Genomic DNA, 20,515 nt, shown 5'->3' with positions numbered 1-20,515 from the left:
ACCCAACAAGCCCTATTCATCACTCAGTGCATTACTCTGAATCCACCCTTCAGTAAGTGTAACAATTAAAGTGGAAGAAATAATTTCCCTCTTTCAACTGACACAAGTCAGGACTTCATAGCCCCAGGATCAAAAAACAAAATGTGACTGAAAGTGATAGAAGCTGTAGCAGGAACATGAAGGGTGTGTTTCTGAGAAGGGGAAGAGATGATACAGAGACAGAAGTGAGAACAAATATAACTCCAGGTAAATCAAACCTCAATGTCTACTGTCAAACCAATATTCACACAAAGGGCAGTAACATTGGAAAGGTAAATCAGGCGGCTTGTATAACCATAGGCTGATCTGCTACTGCCTCACTATCAAAAGCCTAAGCCTAACCCATTCTTATCAACTTGAGACAGAAAATGAAAACGTCATTAGCAGTTTTTAGACATATATATCGTCACCCAGAGTCTGCACAACCATAGTAATTCAGGCCACAATTCTAATACTTCTAATATATTATTGAATGGAAATCATTTTGTTTTTCCTGCTGATCTGTGCTGTCCTATGGGAGAGCTTGTCCTAGGAAGGATCTCGTGTAAAAATCTGTTCCAGGTGGTGGGCAGAAGAGATTTGTATTCTGGCCCAGAGCTCCCAGTGAAAGGGTTTCAGGAGACCTGAGGGAGCTCCACATGTCAATGCCTGATTGAAAAGGTCATTTCCTGGTCCCAGAACATGAGGCAGCTTGATTTGTACCAGTATGCTGAGCAGACATGGTATAGCCAACCTCTAAGCCTTTGCTGCACAATATTGTGTTAAATAGAGGTGCTGGTTAACACGTGAATGTATCAGGCAGCACACATCAGAGACATGCTCATTGCTAAGGTGTAAATCCCAAGATCATTCTGCTGGAGTTATCTGTGCCTGAGCCGACCCCTGGTTGCTTGTATGGTGGACCATAAGAAGTCTCATGTAAGCTCTGTGGAAGACACCCTCAGCACAATATGGAATCCAAGTGCATAGTATCCTCTTGTGAATCACTCCTGCATCCAAGTAAACCAGGAGTACATTGGCTGGTATTTATTGTCCATTCCAAATAGCCCTGAGGAGATGTTGGTGAGCTGCGGTCTTGAGCTGCTGCAGGCCATGTGGTGATGTGGTCCTCCCATTCTTTATGTCAGGGAGGGAGTTCCAGGATTTTGGCCCCAGGGATGACACATAAATAATGATACATGTCCAAGAAAGGATGAGGGGGAACTTGGAGGTGATGGTGCCTTCTACTCCTAACCTACTGAGTTGTAGAGGTTGCAGGTTTGGGACATGCTGTCGAAGAAGCCTTGGCAAGTTACTATGGTGCATTCTGCAGATAATAGACAGTGCAGCTAAAATGACAGAAGAAAGCTATGGACACAAGCTAGGGGAGATTTTAACTTTGTGTAAGTGAATAGATTTTAAGCAAGTTAAAATCCCTCCCCTAAGATTTTATTCATGTGAATTGAAAAGCTATTGGTGGATTGAATAAAGGGTCCATTTTAGAAGAGTGTTTTGAATGATTAGCACCAATTCCCGCACTTGTCAAGTCCTGGGTTGTTTTGTGGGGGGCGGGGGGGAGGTGGGCAGATGCCAGTTTGTTCTTGGTTGGAGGGTACAGCACTGCTCATGTGTGGCTGGAGGCTGTTGTGCTGGGGCTCTTGACTCATCCTGCCCTTCACACTTGTCATTGGAACTCACCTCCCATGTGTGTTCCTGACAAAGCTTGCGGAATTTAGAGGCTCTTATTTCTCTTGATTTCATAGTCTGCACTCTGTTAGTTGTCTGGATTCATCAGTGCATGCCCACACTCACTGTTTTGCAGCATCAGCTGAAGACAGGGAAATGTCATTCAAGCTTAAACTGGCATGGTTACCTTTTAAATTTAATCTTCACCTCCATTTTGCAATCATTGCTGTGAATGCATGATTGAGATTCATTTGCATTCATTTGAATATATTAACATAAAAGCAATATTCACCTTGACTCCTTGAAGTGATAAATTTTAATAATCTAGACTAAATTCTGACTAGATGCTTGAGTTCACTATCAGCAGGGATGTTTGTCAGTCCCTGTCTGGGGTTGTAAGCAATTAGTTTTTGTCATCGTTCGCATAGTGTTTTATCTGAAATTACTTAATTGCAGCCAGCCTGTTCAAGGTAATGGTGCATCCTACTGGGTAATTCTGGGTTATAAACTTGCCCCATCTCCACCAACTTCAAACTGAATGCTAAAAACTCACTCGGTCCGACAGCTAATCAATAACAATAGTAAAAGATACTGAGCTCATAGGTCATCCGATGCAGATGAAGGCCATTCAGCCCATCGTATCTCTGCCCATCTGGGCATGAGAAGTATACAGGTGGCAAGGCCTGGGCCAGAACTCATCCTGCTGCTTGAAGAGGAATTTCCTCCAATGAGTCTTTCATTTCACCTCAATGTTATGTGCTTTTTCTGCCATTAGCAAAGCTTTTCCTGCATCGTTTCCGGCATGCATTGTCTTGTCAGGTGCTGGGTTGTTTGCTGTTGCTAAGCAGAGCTCTGCTCTTCCCTTTGCTAGTGGAGAGATGGGGCACAGATGAAGTAGCAGTTTGGCTGGAGTCCCTCAAACTAGGGGAGTACAAAGACATTTTTGCACGTCATGACATCCAGGGGTCCGAGCTTTTGCAGCTGGAAAGGCGAAATCTGAAGGTACCATTAAATAGTGATATTCCTATTAACAGGCCCTGGGCCATCATGGGTTACCCTTACTAAATTACTCAGATTATAATGATGGTGACCTCAAACAGGTCATAGCTATGTGGTTTGAAGCAGCTGTGTACAATATGAGATCTGACTATGAACCTTGGGACTGAATTGAACTATCCTGCAGGACGATTTTGGTTTTTCCTTAATTGTTGGTTTCCTCCTATTTCTTAAGGACTCCCATTACCTTCCAATTCCTGGACAAAGTGGTCATTCATCAGCTATGAACAGAGTCAATGTAACAGAAGGAAGCCATTCAGCGCCTCTGGCCCGCTCTGACATTCAATCAGATGATGAACCACAACTTCATCTAGCTGCCTTTTCTCAATAGCCTTACTGAGGGAAAAATCTATCAATCTCAGTCTTGAAAGCTCCAATTGTCCTCCAGAATGAACATCCTTTGTGTGTCGAAGTGTTTCATGATATCACCCCTGAACAACCTAGCTCTAATTTTAGGATTATGCCCCTCAGAAGATCTGATGGGATAGATACTATCAGTGGTGCTTGTAGCCGGGTCACTTCATTCTGATAGCTATTACAGCTGAGCCAGGTTCTGTCCTCCTCCAGTGTCCTCACAATGCACTTTATTATGGGGTCAGACGCATGAACTCTGATCAATTCCTATCACCCCCAGCCCTGACCCCAAACCACAGCAGTTAAAATGATTGTTTATTTTTTTTAGCAAATTTATAACTCTTGAGGATTTTGGCAAATTAATGGTAAATTACTGCCACACCATACCAACTGCATGATGGGATAGCCTGCTTCCATGATTTTCAAAATGGTGGCTGTGGCAGTGTTAAGATCAACAGAATAGCTTTTATATTCAAACTCCCAGTATAAAACCTAGAATCACACACTGCCTCCTAGTTCCCCGATCACCTTTAAATACCAGTACTAAATTTCTGTTAAGAATCGTACCATTTGGAGTATATGACCTTGATCTGTTTTCCAACATGTACTGATGTCAATTTATCAAACATCAAGGGGCAGAATTTTCCCCCTGTCGGTGGGAAGTTGAAGTGCGGGTGCGCGGAGGCGCACCTCCGATCAGTGCCCCCGATGCGCATGCGCGTGAAAGAGCGCACTCATCTCCCTGAGGCTAAGTGCTGCCTCGGGGAGATCGGCTGTACATTTAAAAATCTAAAAAATAGAAAAATCAGAATCACTGACATGTCCCCTCATGTGACACTATCACATGAGTTGGGACACTTCCATAACTTTTACATACACTTTAATTACATTTTTAACAACCTATATGAAACCTCATCCCGCCCATGGATGAGGTTTCATGCTTTTTCTAATTCCCGCCTGGGCTCCTGGCCTGCCCGCCAACCTTAAGGTTGGATGGGCAGGTCCATTAATTAGTTTATTGACTCTGTCATTGGCCTCAATTGGCCATTGACAAGTCGGCAGGCACACAGCTGATTCTGCTGAGCCCCCGCCTACCTGAAAATTGAAATGGGGCGCACTGACGTCGGGAGTTCTGCCCGACGTCACCGCGCATCATTTTACACGTCAGCGAGCGGGCCCCACCCCCCACTCGCCAACCAGGAAATCCTGGCCAAGGTGTCAGCAATGCCTCAGTGGGTAGCATTCTTGTCTCTAAGTCAGAAAACCAAGAGTTCAAGCTTTACTCCAGAAATTTGAGCGCATCGTCTAGGCTCTCAAGCACTAGTCCATCAGTGACAAAGTGCTGCCTTTCAGATGATACATTAAACTATGGCCCTGCCTGTCCTCTCAGGTTGATGCAATGGATTCCCCATGATCTTATTTCAAAGAAGGGCAGGGGAGTTTTCCCTGGTGTTTGTCAATATTTATCCTTCAACCAATTTCACTGAAGGAGATTTATCTGGTCATTATCACATTGCTATTTGCAAGAGTTTGCTGTGTGCAAATTGGCTCTATCATTTTCTAAATTACAGCAGTGTCTATACTTCAAAAGTACTTAATTGGCTGTAAAAAGCTTCAGGACATATTGCAGTCAAAAAAAGCACTGTATTTGTTCATGAATGAATGCTTTATTCCTCCACTCTCCCCAAGGACTCTTCCCTCCCCCATCGACTCCACCCTCTTCTCTCCTCACCCCTCACTCCTTTCCCTGTCACTCTCCTCTCATAATTTTTCAGGTGATAATGAACCTCAGCCACATGACTTGACAGCTTTCTACTTTGACATTCTGGAAACTTGTGTCCATTGTTCTAGTAATGGAATCTGACCTAATGTTCTGAAATGGTTAAATTATTCATATTTTCTTTTTAAAGGATCTGGGGATAACCAAGGTGGGCCACATGAAGCGTATTCTGCATGGTATTAAAGATATCGATCAGAATACAGTCACCTCCGAACTGTAGCAACAGACAAGACCAGAGGAGGAAAGCTGCTGAATTATTTCACAGATTCTGAAGGGATGTGTTTCTCTGCTAATTTCAATTCTTCATAGGTTGCTTGCCTGACTTTACTGCCCAGAGGACAGCAGTAATACACCAGTCTCTTTGAATGTAAAACAAAGTGAAAACAAACTTCTTTCCTGCAAATTCCTCACTAAAGCTTAGGCACTGCATGGCCAGGCACATCTAGCAACTTATCCCACCTGTTACTCATAGTCACAGGAGTCCCCATTGTTAGTGGTGTGTTACAATGACCAATAAGAATGCTCCTGGAGGACAATGGACTCCCCTTTGGCATCAAGTCATCAAGCAGCCAGTTAGTGAATGGAGCCAACCTTTGTGCAGGTGAATCCAAAGTGTTGGAGCATTGCTGGAAGGATGCGGCTCTGTGTCCCTGCTCCTGACTGGATCTGACCGAAAACACTGACTTCATAATTTACAAGAGGGCAGACCAATCTTGGGCCCACAGCTTGTGACCCGGGCAAACAGTGAGCAATGTGATGGCTCTGTGGCTCACTCACTGCCCTCTTGTTTAGAATTGTTGGGGAACAATCATTAAATGCAGATCTTTAAGCCGCGTCTATTCATTTCAAACTTCTTGTCCATGGATGGTGAAAACTCTCCGCTACAATTGCATTGTCTGCATGAGCTACCGCCATTTCAAGCCATGTCCTTTAGTGGTTGCCAGGCAATAGAAGACACCACTCTGTTACCTCATGGACTCTGACAAAGAAGGGTTAATAGATGTGGAATTATCCTGATAAATTAGCTGTACTGTGTTAGGGTGGAAAAAAAAACTGCCAATGTTACCAAGGTGTAATTCTTACTGGGGACTTTACAGTGCCCTATGTGGTGGTAGATACTATCTATATCCTGACAAGTTATTCAGTGTTGTAAGTGTAGGGACCATCTGTGTGAATCAAAGCACAGTTTAACAAGAACTAAGGACTAGGATCAACTAATCATTCAGTTCCCGCCTTTCAAAGAGAGGCAATGATTTTCACCTTCACGAAATGAAGCAGATCACCTACCCCCTGGAGAGCCCATACATCATGGACCCCAACCCCTGGAGAGCCCGTACATCATGGACCCCAACCCCTGGAGAGCCCGTACATCATGGACCCCAACCCCTGGAGAGCCCGTACATCATGGACCCCAACCCCTGGAGAGCCCGTACATCATGGACCCCAACCCCTGGAGAGCCCGTACATCATGGACCCCAACCCCTGGAGAGCCCGTACATCATGGACCCCAACCCCTGGAGAGCTTGTACATCATGGACCTCAACCCCTGGAGAGCTTGTACATCATGGACACCAACCCCTGGAGAGGCTGTACATCATGGATCCCAACCCCTGGAGAGCCCATACATCATGGACCCCATCTCCTGTAGAACACCCTTAGTGGTGTTTTATGGGGAGGGTGCAAAGAAAGCTTTGCTCTTTTTTGAATCCAAGCTCTACCTGCCCTGGGAATGTTTGATGGGGACAGTGTAGAGGGAGCTTTATTCTGTATCTAACCCCGTGTTGTACCTGCCCTGGGAGTGTTTGATGGGGACAGTGTAGAGGGAGCTTTATTCTGTATCTAACCCCATGCTGTACCTGTCCTGGGAGTGTTTGTTGAGAATAGTGTAGAGGGAGCTTTCCCCTGTATTTAACCTTGTGCTCTATCTGCTCTGGGACTGTTTGATGGGGGCAGTGTAGAGAGAGCTTTATTCTCTGATTATGAATGTCCGGATGTGGAATCAGCCATAGAATGTCTGAAGGTCTCCTACTTCCTGACACAAACATCCCTCACCCTGATACCCACAGAAAGGCTCACAAGTGCAATCGTTAATATTGAAATCAACCTTGAAAATGAACTTTTATTGGAATTACTAGGATGAGTCTAATGTGCATCTCCAATTGTGGAATGGCATTCACAGAGAGAGTAGCTTGTGATTTCCCAATCTGTGTTTCCTGGACAACAACAGAATCATCCCTGACCGCCAGCTCCTGGTCTGAGTAATAATGAGAATATTAATGTGGCTGGAGTTTGAAATATTGGTGAGAGCCAGCTCACTCTGGCCCTGTTTCTACAATGGCAACAGTAGCATTCCTGAACAATGTGACATTACCCAGTTACCTCAGCCCTGGGAGATCCAGTGATGGGAGTGCTCTGACCTCCATGTGACAGTCTCCCCAAAAGAGGCGTTGGCACCGCTGCTTTCGCCCACTCACACTCGCACCACATAAGGCCTCCACCATTCTGTACATTGTGCTCAAGGCATGACCTTCTCATTAGCCAATGATGAATTGCCATGTACCAATCTCTCTCTCACTGGGTAACCTGCTAGATATTTCACTGTGTCATCTGGGGTTCAATGTATCACTCTCATGCCTCTGTGTCAGTAGGACACAACTCCCAGTAGGAAGACTTGAACATATTTTCTAATACTTCATTTCAGTGCTGAGGGAGTGCTGCAATTTTGGAGGCGAAGCCTTTCAGGTGAGATGTTAAGCCAAGGCAATGTCTACTTGCTCAGGTGAATGTAAAAGATCCCATAGAACATGAGCAGGGGGGTTATCTCCAATGTCCTGGCCAATATTTACCCCTGAACCAATGCTTAATGCTGATTGTTTGGTCATTATCACATTGCTGTTTGTTGGAGCTGTGCATAAATTGGTTGTTGCATTTTCTACATTACAGCAGGCTACACTCCAAAAGTACTTCATTGGCTGTAAGGTGCTTTGGGACATCCTGAATCCATGAAAGATGCTATATAAATGGATGTTCTTTATTGAAGTCACATGTTCCCCTTGGCTTCCTCCCCATACAGAGATGGTAACGTGATTGAAACACTTTCTTCAATACAGCTCAGTAATGTATTGATGAGTGTCTGTGCTTTGTAAACCCCTAATTGTGCTCTACTTTGTTTACATCTGTATGTAGCACTTTGGTCGTATAAGGAGCAAACCCGGGAGATTTATTTATTGTTTGATGCATATGAGATGATTTATAAAGAGATTCCTTTAGTTTTTTTTTTGCATATGTGGAGAGAGGTTAAAGGTACTTATTGTAATAAACAAAACTTCAGAAATGATTAAAAAATGTGTTGATGTGTTTCCCTCTGACTTTCCTCTGAGTGGGGTTATCTGAGGACGGGGCTACAGGTGGTGGTGCTGAGGTGTCACATGAAGGGGTGGAGCTAATTGAGGAAGGGGGCTGCAGGAGGTGGGGTTATCTGAGGAGGGTGGCAGGTGGTGGTGGGATCTGTCAGAAATGGGGGCAGGGTTTCCAAATCATGGATGCCCCAAATTTTTTTAAAGGTCCCTTCACCACTCTGCAAAAATCTGGCCCTACGTCTCAGATTCCCACACTGACAGGAAATGTCTCTGCCTTCAGTCACTCTGGCTCAGAGTCATTGAGCTGGAGTGCAAATTGGAGAGACTGACACATAAGGGAGGGAAGGAATTCCTGAAAAATGTTACAACCAGGTGAGAAGGGGTGAACTACTTCCCTCTATTCAACCTCCTTGTTTGGTCACAACAAAGGTTTAAGTTTTTACGAGGATATGTCTTTTGCAAATCCGAATATATTTTACTATTTAAGCTGTGAATAATAAGGACCCAGTCAAAAAAGGTTTTCTTGGGTCAAAGGAAGAGCAAATTTATTAACCATTAAATCCAAGAAAAATGAAACAAAACACAATGTCAAGCATTCAGCCCCATGCAGTCATTAGGACACACATGCACACACACACACACGTATACACGCACATGTACACACCTATCAGGAATAAGGGGAGTTTGAGCCCAATGAAAAAAAAAGCTAAAAGAATATTGCTGAAAGAAAAGAGATGATTCGCAAAAATACCAATTGTAAAGGGAACAACAGTTTATACTGTATGATAAGAGAGTGCTATTTGATTGGCAAATGGACTCTTGATTGATATAGGTGTTGCCATGCAGAATACACCAGTGAACAGTTAACTGCCATTTTCCCTTCATTCATGGTGCATTCTCCATGGCAACGCCTCTACCAATCAAGAGTGCTCTTGCCAATCAAATAGCACTCTCTTATCATACAGTATAAATTGTTCCCTTTACAATTAGCAATCTTGCATCTGTCCTGATGAGTGCAAGATGAAAAGCTTCGATAGCATGTCTCTTTCTTCAGCAATACTCAAGTTCTGTATTACCAAATGACTCAAAGAATATAGGTGACGTGTCCTTTGATTGTCCTTGAGGTGTAGATTTTAAACGTTGCGACTGATTTAGGTTAGTTGGTTTCTTGGCTGTGGTCAGATGTAGATGATGTTGCAATTATTACGAGACCTCGGTTCGCTGGTAGGTTTCTGGTGGAGTTGGCTCCTCGAACCGCGTGCCACACTTATTCCAAAAGGGAGAGCGCAAGCAGACCTCAGCTTGTTTCTTCTGCGCAAGGCTTTCTAGATACTGCCTGTGTCACATGCAGTCGCTGTCTCTAGTGACTGGCAGCCTTGCCTTGAAATACTTCACCCATTGTATATTTCCAAGAGGTTTGGGGTGTGTCTGTCTGTAGCAGCCACTGTTTCAATATCCAGTGCTTTGTATTCGCTATGTCTGTTCCTTATAGACAGTTGAGTTTCAATGGGTGCATTGATTACAGGAAATGTCTTCTCTCTTCCCCTGAGGGTGATTTGTTGGTTTCTCATTTCCACCTTGGAAAGTGGTCTTCTATTTTTAAACAGTTTGCTCTGTCTTAGTTCAAATTGCAAAAGTTCCAGTCAGTAGAAAATTGAAAAATCATATTTTCAAAATTAAAGTGACAGAGCCTCATAACAATAGTTTGATCCAGAATCCAGTCCCACCCTAGAGGAAAGCACAGCTTCAGCAAGGGGTGGATCTGATTGACAGGGAACAGGTATCGGGGGTTTAGGAAAGGTTGAGAAGGGGGTCCCGCAGACCCTGTCCAACAGGTACAATGTACTTGCTACCTGTGAGGACTAGGTGAAAGACCACAAGGAGGACAGTCACAATGCAGACCAAGGTACCATGATTCAGATGGCTGTCTGGGATTGGGAGGCATGGAAATAGAAGTGGAAGAACAGAATCGTAATGTGGCAATGATCGGAGATTCTGTAATAGATAGTGTCCTCTACAGACAAGAATGGGTTTCCTGAAGGATGTGTTACTCTGTGCCAGGTTAAGGGCTATCTCGAGGTGGCTAGGGTAAAATTTGGAGAGGTGGGGGATAAATTGAGGTGCATGCTGGAGCAAGTGACATAGGCAAAAACAGAGAGGGGGTTTTGCTCAGGTGTTAAAGTTGAATTAAAAAGCGAGGCCTCGAGTAATAATCTCTGGATTGTTCCCTGAATCATGCACTACAAGTGGTGGAGAGGTCAAGAGAGTTAGCACATGGCTAAAGAGCTAGTGTGGGAAAGATGAGTTGATTTTCCTGGGATACTGGCACCAGTTCTGGGACGAGGAGCTGTACTGATGGCATGGGCTCCACCTGAACTGGGATGGCACTTGTGTCCTTGCAGAAAGGGTAAATAGGGAGGTGGCAAAGGCTTAAAACTAATGAGAGGGGGAGGGATTTACAGGAAATGACAGCAGCCTAAATATAAACATAATAGGAACATAGGATAGACTTAATTAAGGGAGATGTTAATGGCCAACGAATAGATAGAGCTCTAGAACAGAGGTGTAAAAAGATTATATGAAAAGTCAGTTAAATTGCTTGTGCATCAATGTACACAGAGTTTGGAATAAAACAGAGAACTGGAAACAATAATAGGTTGTGAGGATACAGATATGGGATTGTGAAGAATAGTAAAGGTGTATTTAGAGGAAAGCTAGGTAAGTGTACAAGGTGGAATAGAGGAACATGTTGATAGGATTGGATGAGAAAAGATGGGGGGGGCTTGAGTGGAGCAAAAATATCACTGTGAGGAGACTAAGACCACACCCTATATAGTTTTTATAAAACAGATATAGACATCCTCATGACCATTTAAAAAATTTTAAAAACTGGACAAAGATCTTTTAAATGGTTGAAGCTATGTCACTCTATGGTCCTTGAAAAAAGGAGCTATCTGGCAGTATTACTGAAACTTGCACCTCGTTATCTCTGAAGAGACACTAACAACCCCTCCCTGTATGCTGCAGAGACCAAATTCAAAGAGAACTATACAAAGGCCAACTACATTCCATAATCCAGGTTGACCAACCAGAGTTTATTGATCTGCTAGGACAAAGGACCCCACAACTTTTCTTTTAATTCTTGATAGTTGGGACATTTAACCACCTGAGGAACCCAGTCGAGGGATACACATCTCTTGTCAAAGACAATGTGGAGAGATGGGAGTTACATGACATGGACCTCTAGCTTGTGTAACCAGTAATATTGCCATGCTGTACTGCAAAATCTCAGTCTGCCATTTTACCATCTAGCTAGCAGCATCACAGAAAAGGGGCTCTGCCCATATTGAATACCTGGGCCCATCTACACTGTTTCTCCTAGAACTTCTGGACCATCAGACAAGGCTGACTCATCTCTGCATGCCTATCTTACTGTGTGAAATCAACTCCACTGGAAAAGTGAATTATGCAACATCAATTTTCAGCCTGCTGACCTCCGTGAAGGAATACCTCATTGGACTTTGATTCTGGATGCTAGACCCATGTGAAACAATGATTCTTTTCTCTGTGGTTTCTGCACTGTTTATCTTTCTTTCCTCCATCCCTCTTTCTGTATGAACGCAAAAGTGGCAACCTTGCAACCCCCCACCCCCCGAATTTAAGTGTGTGCAAATAAACTAACCCTTTGAATTCATCCTATCTGGAGTTTGTTGCGGGGTTATTACTAGAAATTGGATCACACCAAAACCGTGCGGTTTGGAAATACACCACTGCTTATAAAGGGCAAACAAGTCAAAACACCTTTCTGTTCACAGACGGGTGGTGAGAGGAAAATTTAGTGCTGTTTAAATTAACCCCCCTCCTGTCCATAACAGAAATTGGGAGCTCAAATCTGGGACCACCCAATTAAGATGAGCCAAATCTAATATAAAAGAGTCAATTGGAAGCCAAAAGGAAAAATCTCGATGGCTGAAATGAATTTTAAAACACATGTAACTTACCACAGCAAATTCCTTTTCGCCTAACACTAAAAAGATATCAACTTTTGCTGCACAGATATGGGCCAAATGAGGAAATTTGAATGGTGAAACTTTAGTGGCCCTTAGCACAGGACAACTGAGAGCTGTGGTTAGGGAGGCACAGTTAAAATTGTCCAGTGAACTGAAGAGAAATGAACTGATCCAGTTGTTGCTGGAACATTTGGGTCTCATGTTATCCATAGAGCAGTTCGATGTCGAGCTCAACCATGACTCCCAATTCTCCCTCCCCCACCCTCCCCAAGTTCAAGCTGGAAAAGCTCAGACTGCAGCTAGAATTTCAGGAGAGGGAACAGGAAAGAGAGAGAATTCCAGCTCTGAAGATTGGAAATGGAGCTGGCAGCACAAAGGGAGAGAGAGACTGGTAGCTGGAAACTGCGAGGGAAAATTTCACTCTACCCAGTAGCAGCCACTGTCTCTCTAACACAATACCATTCTCTGAGGCCTTCAAATTTGCCAGATTCATTCCCAAATTTGAAGACAGTGATGTGGAGTCATTTTTTTGCCACTTTCCAGAAAATAGCAGGACAGTGAAAATGGCCATTGGAGCTCTGGATGTTTTTAATTCAAGGGCAGCTGTCAGGGAGAGCCCAAGTGGTCTACTCCTGATGTGTCCATGAATTACGAACAGAATAAGGCTGGCATCCTAAGTGCCTATGAGCTAGTCCCAGCAATACCGCCAGCAATTCCGGAACACTCATACGAAGCCCACACAAACCTACGTCGAGTTTGAGCGGCTGAAATAAATCACATAAGGACCCTAAGAATCCCACGCACGTTTGAGGGGTTGTATGACTTGGTATCGTTGGAGGAATTTAAAAATGGCTTAACCTCCAACCTGTGGACGCACGTCGAGTAGCAAAGGATCCTCACAGCCTGGGGTGCAGCAGTCACGGCAGATGGCTATGATCTCACCCATAGGCCTGGAGACCCAGGCGGACCCTTTCCAAGCTATACCCCTGAGCATTGGAAAGGTAAGCAGGGTGATCTAGAGAGGAAAGGCCCCCCCACCCAGAAAAGAAAACACAAAAGAGGGTGGGAGAAACCCCCAGGCAGCCCGAAAAGACAATTCCCGGAGGCCGGTGTATTCTTCCTGCAACAAAATAGGCCATTCCAGACCTGAGTGCTGAGGCTTGTGAGGGAAGCCTGTAGGTCTAATAGGGCTCCACATGAGTAGTTCCATGAAGGACTCTCACCCACCCCGCCACCCCCATGGGTAGCGCAGCAGAGCAGGCAGGGACTCTTGCTACCAAAACTTATCCTTTATCAGGACATGGCATTACGTGTGTCTGAGCCGGACAAACTCCCAGAGAGTTTCCGGAGTTTTGTCCATTCAGGAACAGTGCCCCCTTACCCGTCCCAAAATGCGAGCAAGTCCGTGGTACTACTTCGGGACACGGGGCCACTCAGTCCTTAAAGTTGGAGGGAAATTTAAACCCTGAGTTCTCCCTGAAGGCCAAGCACTGATCAATGGAGTGGGAGGAGAATTCCTCCATAAGGTCCATCTAGAGTGTGACCTTGTTTCAGGCCGTGTTACAGTAGGAATTGGCCCTGAACCACCAGCAGCAGGAATCAATTTCCTCCTTGGGAATGATTTGGCTGGAAGCCAGGTGCTAGCCAGTGAAAGGAAAGAGGCTCAAGTCAGCCAGCAGAAATCTGCAGAGGAGCAGAAAACTGGAGAAGATTCGGAGGCCCTAAAGAGTGAAATAGTGCCCATATACCTCAAGCGAGGGCTCAAGGTGCCATTGATTTCAGAACCCTCCAACTCCTGATTTAAGAGCAGCTTGACCATTACTCACCCCTGAATGCTAATCACCCTGTAAAACTCCCAGACCCTTTAGAGGACACTTAAATCAGGAGTTGGAGAGATCTGAAATCAATGGCTTTGCTTATGCCTGATTCCCATCAGAGGAAAATGCAGAACTCTAGCCTGAATAGACTTTCCCATAAGGACAGGTTTCGAACCTTCCATTTCTTTTCTTATTCATTAATGGGATATGGGTGTCGCTGGCTCAGCCAGAATTTATTGCTCATCCCTAGTTGCCCTTGAGAAGGTGGTGGTGAGCTGCCTTCTTGAACTGCTGCTGTCCATGTGGTGAGTGGCTTGGAGGGAGACTTCCAGGTGGTGGTGTTCCCATCTATCTGCTGCGCTTGTCCTTCTAGGTGGTAATGGTTGTGGGTTTGGAAGGTGCTGTTTAAGGAGCCTTGGTGAATTCCTGCAGTGTATCTTGTAGATGGTACACACTGCTGCTACTGTGCGTCGGTGGTGGAGGGAGTGAATACTTGTGGATGTGCTGCCAATCAAGCGGACTGCTTTGTCCTGGACTGTGTCCAGCTTCTTCTGTGCTGTAGGAGCTGCACTCATCCAGGCAAATGGGGAGTATTCCATCACACTCCTGAACTGTGCCTTATAGATGGTGAACAGGCTTTGGGAGTCAGGAGGTGATTTACTCGTCGCATGATTCCTAGCCTCTGACCTGCTCTTTTGCCCACAATATTTATATGGCTAGTCCAGTTCAGTTTCTGGTCAATGGTAACACCCAGGATGTTGATAGTGGGGGATTCAGTGATGGTAATACCATTGAATGTCAAGGGATGGTGGTTGGATTCTCACTTGTTGGAGATAGTCATTGCCTGGCACTTGTGTGGCACAAATATTACTTGTCACTTGTCAGCCTAAGCCTGGATATTGTCCAGGTCTTGCTGCATTTGGACATGGACTGCTTCAGTATCTGAGGAGTTGCGAATAGTGCTGAACATTGTGCAACCATCAGCGAACATCCCCACTTCTGACCTAATGATGGAAGGAAGGTCATTGATGAAGCAGCTGAAGATGGTTGGGCCTAGGACACTAGCCTGAGAAACTCCTGCAGTGATGTCCTGGAGCACAGATGACTGACCTCCAACAACCACAACCATCTTCCTTTGTGCTAGGCATGATTCCAACCAGTGGAGAGTTTTCCCCCTGATTCCCATTGACTCCAGTTTGCTAGGGCTCCTTGATTCCACACTCGGTCAAATGCTGCCTTAATATCAAGGGCAGTTACTCTCACCCCACCTCGGGAGTTCAGCTCTTTTGTCCATGTTTGAACCAAGGCTGTAACGAGATCAAGAGCTGAATGGCCCTGGCGGAACCCAAACTGGACATCAGTGAGCAGGTTATTGCTAAGCAAGTGCCGCTTGATAGCACTGTTGATGACTCCTTCCATTATTTTACTGATGATTGAGAGTAGATTGATGGGGCGGTAATTGGCCGGGTTGGATTTGTCCTGCTTTTGGCGTACAGGACATAGCTGGGCAATTTTCCACATAGCTGGGTAGATTCCAGTGTTGTAGCTGTACTGGAACAGCTTGGCTAGGGGCATAGCAAGTTCTGGAGCACAATTCTTCAGCAAAATTGCCGGAACATTCTCAGGGCCCATAGCCTTTGCACCATCCAATGCTTTCAGCTGAAGACTGGCACCTGTGATGCTGGGCGCCTCCAGAGGAGGCTGAGATGAATCATCTACTCAGCACTTCTCGCTGAAGATTGTAGCAAATGCTTCAGCCTTCTCTTTTGCACTGCTGTGCTGGGCTCCTCCATCATTGAGGATGGGGATTGCTGTTGTCGTTTCCAGTGTCTAGGTCGATGCCGGGTAGTCTGTCCGGTTTTATGTCTTTGTAGTGGCTTGTTACAACCCTAATTGAAGGGTCAACCACATTTCTGTGTGTCTGGAGTCACACGTACACAAGCCTAGGTAAGGACGACAGATTTCCTTCCCTAAAGGGCATTAGTGAACCAGATGGTTTTTTGCAACAATCGACAATAGTTTCATTGCACTTTTAATTCCAGATTTTATTGAATTCAAATTCCACCATCTGCTGTGGCAGGATTCAAACCCTAGTTCCCCAGAGTATTACCCTGGGTCTCTGGATCATTAGACCAGTAACAATACCACTACACCATCACCTACCCCTCTCAACCTACTTATTCCAGACCCCAGGAAAAGACAATGTCCTTCCTGATGTAACCCAAATTTAAACCTCAAAAAAGGAAAATGCAGCAGAGAAAATACAGCCTCTGCTCACTGTGTGAGTGAGGTACCAGTGTGAATGAGAAAACAAATACATACTTCTCTACTCCCTATTCTTCCTTCATAAGACCACATATATTAAAAAATGAAATAGATTTCATTTTTTTCCTCTGAGGATGCAAAGACTGTGAGGGGACTAAAACCTCACCCTGTATATTTTTCATAATATAGATATAGATATCTTCATGGCTATTTCTATTCTAAAATGGACAAAGACCATACAAAATGGCTAAAGCAATGTCACTCTGTGACCCCCGAACAAAAGGAGCTACCTGGCAGTACCAAAAAAACTTGCACCTTGCTATCTCTGAAGAGACACTAATGACCCCCACTGTGGGCTGCAGAGACCAAAGGTGAATCCTGCCCCTCCCCCACCACAATTTTGCCAGCAACAGGAGTGGTATTGGATGACCCACCTGCCAGTGGACCAATTAAGGCCCTTATGTGGGCAATTAATGTCCACTTGGGGACTAACCCTGCTGCCGTCAGGATTAAACTGGCAGTGGGAGAGGCCCAAGCCAAGTGACCAGCCTTAACTTAGACTAGGGCTCCCTCCTTAACTGGCCTCCTGGGACCATTGGAGGACCCCCACCGCCACCCCCAGCAGTGTAACCCCTCCACCACAAACCACCCCCCACCCATGACTCCAGGTTCTTCTCTCCCCATGGCTCATCTCAAATCCACCTGCACTTTTCCAGCCCCCCCCCACCCCACCCGCCTCCCGCCTCCCCGACCGCCAAACATTTACAAAGTCTGATCCAGTGCTGAACTCACCACCGAGGTGTGGCTGCTGGTGCTTGAGATCTGTCGGTCTCTGATTGGCTGGCAGCTCCCTGAGGCAGGAATTCCTATCCCTGTAGGGCAGAAATCCCACTTCCAACCTATTGGCCGTTAAATGGTTGTGGGGCAGCCATTCTTCCCCTGGGCGGGCTGCCCCCTTGACTTTTTAACTGAGGGTGGAGACCACAGGGCCCTGTATAATTTAGCCCCTTGTGTTCAAATCTCTCCTTGGCTATGACCCTTCCCTACCTCTGTAACTGTTCCAGACCTACAACCCCTTGAGAACTCTGTGCTCCTCCAATTCTGATTTCTTTTACATCACCCATTTTCTTCAGTCCACCATTGGTGCCTTCAACTGCCTAGGCCTCAAGCTCTGGAATCTTCTCCATAAATCTCTCTGTATCTCTCCTTCTTTAAGGCATTCTTTAAAACTGACAAAACCTTTGTTCACCTCCCTGAACATCTCTTTATGTGGTTTGGTACTAATTTGTGTCTAATTACACTACTACGAAGTACCATGGAACATGGACTTAAGTTTGGACAGTGACTGATTTTGCCACCTGACCAGAGCACTTTGTAATTCCTGCTCTGTGACTCCACATCATGAATAACTTTCTATTCATTTTAGGCTGAAATCTCTGAGGAACAGCAATCATCTTCAGATTGCTGCCCTGCTCCTACTTCATCACCAAGTGTGGCTCGGTAGCACCACAGCTGGCTGAGTCCTAAATGACATAGCTGCTAGACTGGGTCTGTGGCAGGTGGTGAGGGAGAAACATACATGACCTCATCCTCACCAACCTCCTTGCCGCAGATTCATCTGTCCATGACAGTATAGGCAGGAATGATGACATCCCAGCTTCACATTGTGTTGTGTGGCACTACCAACGTGCTAAATGGGTTAGGTTTTGAACAGATCTAGCAACTCAAGACTGGGCATCCATGAGGTGCTGTGGGCCATCAGCAGCAGCAGAATTGTACTGGAACACAATCTGTAACCCCATGGCCCAGCATATCCCCTCTCTACCATCACCATCAAGCCAGGAGATCAACCCTAGTTCAATGAAGAGTGCAGGAGGGCATGCCAGGAGCAGCACCAGGCATACCTAAAAACAAGGTGTCAACGTGGTGAAGCTATAAAACAGGACTACTTGCGTGCCAAATAGCATAAGCAGCAAGAGATCCCACAACCACTGGATCAGATCTAAGCTCTGCAGTCCTGCCACATCCAGTTGTGAATGGTGGTGGACAATTATACAACTCGCTGGAGGAGGAGACTCCACAAATATCCCCATCTTCAATGTTGGAGGACACCAGCACATCAAAGTAAAAGTCAAGGCTGAAGTGTCTGCTGCCGAGTGGATGATCCATCCTGGCCTCCTCCTTCAGCCAATTTGATTCACTCCACATGATATTGAGAAATGGCTGAAGGCACTGGATACTGCAAAGGCTATGGGCTCTGACAATGTTCCTGCGATAGTGCTGAACACTTGTGCTCCAGAACTTGCCGCACCCCTGGCCAAGCCGCTCCAGTACAGCTACAACACTGGCATCTACCCAGCTATAGGTAAAATTGTCCAGGTATGTCATGTACACAAAAAGCAGGACAAATCCAACCCGGCCAATTACTGCCCCATCTATCATCAGTAAAGTACTGGAAGGGGTCATCAACAGTGCTATCAAGTGGCACTTGCTTAGCACTAACCTGCTCACTAACACCCAGTTTGTGTTCCGCCAGGGCCACTCAGCTCCTGACCTCATTGCAACCTTGGTTCAAACATGGACAAAAGAGCTGAACTCCCGAGGTGAGGTGAGAGTGACTGCGCTTGACATCAAGGCAGCATTTGACAGAGTGTGGCATCAAGGAGCCCTCGTAAACTGGAGTCAATGGGAATCAGGGAGAAAACTCTCCACAGGTTTCAGTCATACCTAGCACAAAGGAAAATGTTTGTGATTGTTGGGGGCCAATCATCTCAAATCCAGGACATCACTGCAGGAGTTCCTCAGGGTAGTGTCCTTGGCCAAGACATCATCAGCTGCTTCATTAATGACCTTCCTTCCATCATAAGGTCAGAAGTGAGGATGTTCGCTGATGATTGCACAATGTTCAGCACCATTTGTGACTCCTCAGATACTGAAGCAGTCCATGTCCAAATGCAGCAAGACCTGGACAATATCCAGGGCTTGGGCTGACAAGTGGCAAGTAACGTTCACACCACACAAGTGTCGGGCAATGACCATCTCCAGCAAGAGAGAATCCAACCGTCGCCCCTTGGTGTTCAATGGCATTACTATCACTGAATTCCCCACTAGGGGTTACCATTGATCAGAAACTGAACTGGACTAGCCATATATGTAGCCATAGGCTACAAAAACAGGTCCGACGCCTGGAATCCTGTGATGAGTAACTCACCTCCTGACTCCCCAAAACCTGTCCACCATCTACAAGGCACAAGTCAGGAGTGTGATGGAATACTCTTCATTTGCCTGGATGAGTGCAGCTCTATCAACATTCAAAGCTTGACACCATCCAGGACAAAGCAGCCCACTTGATTGGCACCACATTCACTCCCTCCACCGCTGACGCACAGTAGCAGCAGTGTGTACCATCTACAAGATGCACTGCAGGAATTCACCAAGGCTCCTTCAACAGCACCTTCCAAACCCACAACCACTACCACCTAGAAGGACAAGGGCAGCAGATACATGGGAACACCACCAGCTGGAAGCTCCCCACCAAGCCACTTACCGTCCTGACTTGGAAATATATCGCCGTTCCTTCACTGTCACTGGGTCAAAATCCTGGAACTCCCTCCTTAACAGCACTGTGGGTGTACCTACACCATATGGATTGCAGTGGTTCAAGAAGGCAGCTCATCGCCACTTTCTCAAGGGCAGCTAGGGATGGGCAATAAATGCTGGCCCAGCCAATGAAGCCCATATCCTGTGAATGAATAAAAAAAATGTGATTAACCGACTACAAATAGGGAACCATCTGAAAACTAGTTATATTGAAATCTTAAGAATCCTAAATTCACTCGGCTGTCCCATGTACCCAGCCTGAAAGGCATTAAACACTTCAAAGACTGAGTTAGATTCAGAGCTGCATTAACTAACTATACTTTATTAACATCTATACTAATGCGGTTACTATTAACACAGGATTACATGCTGATGGCAACAATCAAATCGTTCATTACTTAATAACAATCTGAATGATCACAGGTGGAACAGTAACCAAAATGCATCACAAGACCCTTTGTATCCTAGTTTCACTTAGTAACAGTACATTGCGATTAACTTCAATTTTAAAGAATACTCTAACATCTTTAAACTGACTCACAGCAAACTCTCTTCAGAGTTAAAAATCAG

At 45.4% G+C, this 20,515-nt stretch overlaps 1 protein-coding gene across 1 annotated transcript in view; it reads left to right on the top strand.

Moving 5' to 3' along the window:
* LOC144683674 (diacylglycerol kinase eta-like) overlaps nucleotides 1-8,239 on the top strand; it is a 207,596-nt gene extending 199,357 nt beyond the window's left edge. The window contains exons 29-30 of the mRNA XM_078546935.1: nucleotides 2,576-2,706; nucleotides 5,025-8,239. Of these exons, the coding sequence (XP_078403061.1) occupies nucleotides 2,576-2,706; nucleotides 5,025-5,114 (221 nt within the window). The 3' untranslated portion in view covers nucleotides 5,115-8,239. The remainder of the gene's footprint in view (nucleotides 1-2,575; nucleotides 2,707-5,024) is intronic.
* Nucleotides 8,240-20,515: the final 12,276 nt, after the last annotated feature.

Source organism: Cetorhinus maximus, chromosome 8 (genome assembly GCF_964194155.1).
Source record: "Cetorhinus maximus chromosome 8, sCetMax3.hap1.1, whole genome shotgun sequence".
Lineage (NCBI taxonomy): Eukaryota > Metazoa > Chordata > Chondrichthyes > Lamniformes > Cetorhinidae > Cetorhinus > Cetorhinus maximus.
Note: the sequence above shows the minus strand (reverse complement) of the source record. Positions and strands in the feature narration are given on the sequence as shown.